Source organism: Sinocyclocheilus grahami, unplaced genomic scaffold (genome assembly GCF_001515645.1).
Source record: "Sinocyclocheilus grahami isolate Dianchi unplaced genomic scaffold, SAMN03320097.WGS_v1.1 scaffold424.1, whole genome shotgun sequence".
NCBI classification, from domain to species: Eukaryota; Metazoa; Chordata; class Actinopteri; order Cypriniformes; family Cyprinidae; genus Sinocyclocheilus; species Sinocyclocheilus grahami.
In genome coordinates this window covers 438,285-443,427 of record NW_015505603.1, presented here as the reverse complement: position 1 = coordinate 443,427, position 5,143 = coordinate 438,285, and the positions used below count along the sequence as shown (strand labels likewise).

General features: G+C 39.0%; 1 protein-coding gene across 2 annotated transcripts in view; it reads left to right on the top strand.

Annotated features, from left to right (window-relative positions):
• The window catches only part of LOC107551460 (RNA polymerase II elongation factor ELL2-like), a 57,218-nt gene that overhangs the window by 17,248 nt on the left and 34,827 nt on the right, over window positions 1-5,143 (top strand). The window contains exon 1 of one of the 2 annotated variants that reach the window (XM_016233071.1): window positions 2,777-3,166. The exons of the other annotated variant lie outside the window; for it this stretch is intronic. Within the exon in view, the coding sequence (XP_016088557.1) occupies window positions 3,143-3,166 (24 nt within the window). The 5' untranslated portion in view covers window positions 2,777-3,142. Of the gene's footprint in view, window positions 1-2,776; window positions 3,167-5,143 lie in introns of those variants that run through there. 2 annotated transcript variants of the gene reach the window in all.

Genomic DNA, 5,143 nt, shown 5'->3' with positions numbered 1-5,143 from the left:
TTTCCACTGTCAGAAGTTGTGAATGGTACCAAAATAGCGAATCGTACCGTACCACTTTTTTGGTATCCTTCCGTTGGGGTACCTACCACAGCAAAGGGTACCAAAAGGGTGGAGCTAAACTCACTGCAGAATGTTGATTGGTTGACTAGAATCGTCACTTTTGCGTGATACAAGGGGATAAAGCTTCTCCTTCACTCGTTCCGCTCTGCTGTCCATGAGTGTTGGGCTTATTTACATCAGTGCACGCAAACACAAAAAAATATAAGTGTATTTTATATTTTCACACATACAATAGCCGTTTCTCAATATGCGTTCTTGTCTGTTCTTGTGGACTTGTGAAACATCATTGCCCAAAAACCTGTCATTTTCTAAATATTACTGTTATTGTGTCATGAAATGTAGTTTTAAGAGTTTTTCAGGCGAGAATGTAATTGTTTAAAACTCAAATCTGAGGTTTATTTATAAAGAGAGCGCCTTTTTGAAAATTTGCTATGCCGATTTCGGAGCTCCAGGCGATCACCGGGCACTCAGTGCTCATGTATCCGCATAGAGCAGCCTTTGCTCGGCTAGTCCTTCCGACATTTGCTGCTGGCTCTGATGTGTCTGTAGTGATTAAATATGAGATACAATTTGTTTTGGGTTGGATATATTTAACAGGCATTCGTGGTCTCATGAATCGATTATTTGTTCCTGGTCATATCGTTTTGGCTGAGCACAAAGTTATGTTTAACTTTATATATTTAATTTGAACTTTACCGTAGTAAAGCGCTGACTTTAGCATACGTTTGACGGAACTATTTGCTTTTGTCTTTATTTCCTCTTATACTTTGTACTTATACTTTTATAATGGCAATTATTGTTCATTAAAACTGACATTTAACAAAAAGAGGCAGAGTTGTGCTTATTGTCGCGGTTCATCGTCGATCGCTACTTTCCGGTATACACTACATCTACCAAGTAAGGGTACTATTGACAGTGGAAATGCAAGCCTGATCAGGGTTACCCGTACCGAATCGGACTGTACTGTACCGTACCGCTCAGTGGAAACGAGCCATAATTCAGTTCAGTTATTTTTGGATCTTGCGTAAGAAAAAGAAGACAAACTGCTTCAGACTGTACCAACAGTAGGGATGTAACGATTTACTCAACTCACAATTCAATTCACGATTTTGATTTCACGATTCGATTCGATTCATGATTTATGTATTTTTTTTAACAAAATGAGATTTAAGACAAATGATCAATTAAATGTGTTAATTGCTTGGACAAAATGTTGCACATTTCTTTGTGAAATTGAAATCTAACACTATAATAATATACCAATATTGCACTTGCATATTATTGCTCTTTTGTTGGTTTTGATTGCTTCTGTTGTCCTCATTTGTAAGTCGCTTTGGATAAAAGCGTCTGGTAAATAACAAAATTTAAATATAATGTAAATAACAAAACTAAATTGAAATTTTAAAACAAGCCCCAAATTAAATAAGTAACACAAATAAAATAAATCTCTTCATATAAACAAACTAAGGCTTTGTCTGTGCTCTTTCCATTTAAAATTAGAGGCAACCACTGCATTTTAATCATGATCCAAACAAAGATGCTGCAGACATGCAACATGAGCAGTTTTTAATCTAAATTGGATTGTATAATTTCGAAATTTGAAGCAAAAACAGAATGGTTTGACTTCAGTTTTGTGAAACTAAACATAAAAATATCTGCATGAAACAGCAGAGCTGAATGAAATGCAGATTCACTCTCTGCCAGCAGGCAGGCGCTTAAAGCGTTTCCTTGGTTTCCGCTGTAAACAAAGCAGTGCTGCACTTATGAACTTTAATATGCATTATACTGAAGCAAGATGAAAAGAAAAAATACCATCTAAAATTTTCTAAAGACAGTAAGTGCCCCTCAGACATGGATTCATATAAACTCCTACGGCTAAATGATTCGCGATTTGTTTAGCATCTCAACCGATTTGAAACGTCACATATTTAAATCGATTTTCAACCGGCTCGCGGTTCGTTACATCCCTAACCAACAGTAACTCGAGCTTCAGTCTCATAGTGTGCACTTCACTTAAAATGCGGTTAGATGTTGTGACTGTGGATTTGAGAGGAACATTTGCCCAGTTCATAATTCACAGTTCTCATAATTCCACCATCTTGATCTTTATGTAGTGGATTACCATTAGCATTGTAATCTCAAGCTCTCTCTTTCCCTCCTCTCCTGTCTCTTGTTCCGTTTTTTCTTCCCATCCCCTTCCAACAGGCCACACGTTCCTGCTGCTTATGAATAATATAGGCAAAACTCCGTGTCATCGCATGTGGTGGGAACAAAAGACGAACGCCTCGCAGGAGCCGTAGACGAGCGCGCTGCGTGAAGAGAACAATGGTGATGATTGCGATGAAGACTGACTGTAGAGTAGATGGAACCAGCAGAACGAAGTTAACCAGGCCAAAGAAAACTAAGCTCTGAAATGGAAGTTGCTCATTACGTGACTGGTCAAAGTCAAAGAGTCATAGCTAGAGCTATAATTGCCATAGCAGAGATAAAAGCTCCACTATTTTGGACTGCCTGAAACTATCCGTCTATTCTGACTCGTAGAGATAGTTAAACAATAAAGTTATACAAACAATAGCTTGAAAAAATAAAGTATGAAGACGAGATGTTCTGTTTCTTCACTTACATACACTGACCCAACTCGATTTAATAAAGGGAAAAGAAAGCACCACCTGAAACAACACGCCAGCTTCTCTTCTTTCCAAACAGATGTGCGCTTCATAGGAGCAAAACACAAGCGTTTAAAGTCATAAACTCTCATAAGCATAAGCAGTACTTTAAATCTGGGGTGCAGTGCATCTCGCCACCTCATAAAAACATTATAATGTTCTTAGAAAGAAGCGGAGTTGTTTTTTCCATGGTTGCTACAAAGCACAGCCTTTGTCTCGTGGCCCCCGCTAAGTCATTCTTTTCCACCCCAGTTCACACCTTACAGCAGACTGAAAGTATTTGACATCTCCAAACACACATGGCACCGTGCGGCAGATGTGGCAGAAGATGGACCGCAGAGGATGGGCTTTCTGTTGTGCTCTGCTTCCTTGTGGCTTACTTGGGAATCCTGTCAATCTGATGCCATTTGGACGTTATGACATGGATGAAGCCCACCCGTGTATATGTTAATGTTATTGACGATGGAAAATGTTTAACCTACAGTATTGTTGCCTGGCATAGTTACTTTGCTGAACTGCTTACTGACTGTAAGAACACTGGGTCTCATTCACTAATAATTGTGCACTGATTTTATATTTGACTTTTTGGTAGACTTTGGTTATCCACCAGCCAAACTTAAAGTGTGGGGTCAGTATGATTTGTTTTTAAAGAGGTCATATGATGCGATTTAAATTTTTCCTTTCTCTTTGGAGTGTTACAAGCTCTTGGTGCATAAAGAAGATCTGTAAAGTTGCAAAGACTAAAGTCTCAAATCCAAAGAGATATTCTTTATAAAAGTTAAGAGTCAACCTAAACCTACCTAAAACGGCTTGTTCCAACACGCCCCCACATGTCTGTAGTATTGTTGTTGCCGCCTCCGCCATGTCGTGAAGGCACTGTGTTTCGTTGTGAAAGCGAAACTACTTTGGCGAAGTGGAGTCCAGCCCGGGGTCGTCACATGTGGTTGCCGCAAGCCCGCCGGACACTCCTTCGTCGAATCCGCCGGCCGCGCCGTTCTCAAGCCCGCCCACCTCTGCTCACTCAAGCCGGCCTCCGCATACTCTAGGCCGAGGCTCACTCTAGGCCTCCGGCCTCCACTCACTCAAGGCCGCGGTGTGTGACGCTTTTTCATTGTGAAAGCGAATCTACTTTGTTTGGCCTTCCAAAAGAGGACACGACTAGAAATCAGTGGTTAAGTTGTATTTACAACACTGTTCCAGAACCGTTTAACCCAACTATTCAGATGTGTCCAGCGCATTTTATGGAGGACTGTTTCCTGATCCTGGAAGAGTAGACTACAATGCCGGCTGTTCTGACTCACAGACTGCAAGTACGTTTTTTTATATTTAAAGGATTTGCTACTGATGATTCAAACGCGAGTTTTGAGCAGTGTAGAGAAGCACTTGTTGTTTGTCATTTCTCCGATCACAAATGCAGACATGGTTTTATGTTGCGCTCCGGCCGGACAGGGCATCACAATATGGTAAGGGGTGTAGCATTTCCGTCAAAAGCTTGAGGTATTCGGCCAATCACAATGCACTGGATAGCTGGCCAATCAGAGCACACCTCGCTTTTCAGACCGCTGAGCTTTCTAAAAATCGACACATTTCAGAAAGGCGGGGCATAGGGGAGAAACCCGTGTTTTTTTAACCTTAAACCGCATAAACACATTTCATTACACCAAATACACAAAATAATGTTCTTTTTAGCAACATCATATGACCCCTTTAAAGAAAATAATACTTTTATTCAGCAAAGACACATTAAATTGATCAAAAGTGAAATTGATTTCTATTTCAAATAAATGCTGTTCTTTTAAGGTTTCTGTTCATCAAACAATCCTGAATTTTTTTTATTACAGTTTCCACAAAAATATTAAACACCACTGTTTTCACCATTGATAATAAGAAATGTTTCTTGAGCACCAAATCAGCATATTGGATTGATTTCTGAAGGATCATGTGAAACTGAAGACTGGAGTAATGACTGCTAATAAATTCAGCTTTGCCATCATAGGAATAAATTGCATTATAAAATATATTAGAACAGAAAGCAGTTATTTTAAATTGTAATAATATTTATCAATATTAATGTTTTTACTTTACCCAAAACTTTTCATGTAGTATACACAGTGGGTATACAAAGAATCACCCTACCTTTTTTGCTTTTTCAGCCTAAAATGAAGATGGACACGATTTTTGTTTTATCCAGCTGTATTTACTCAGTGTAACTTATAACATCCAAGTGAAAGATATAACACCAACATGTCAGAAAAAAAACAAAACAAAAAAACAGAATCACAGAGTTGGAAAAAGGATCACCCCCTTGTGTCAGTATTTTGTTGAACCACCTTTTGCTTTAATTACAGCCTTTATTCTGTTGGGATATGTCTCTACTAACTTTGCACATCTAGACTTTGCAATATTTGCCCACTCTT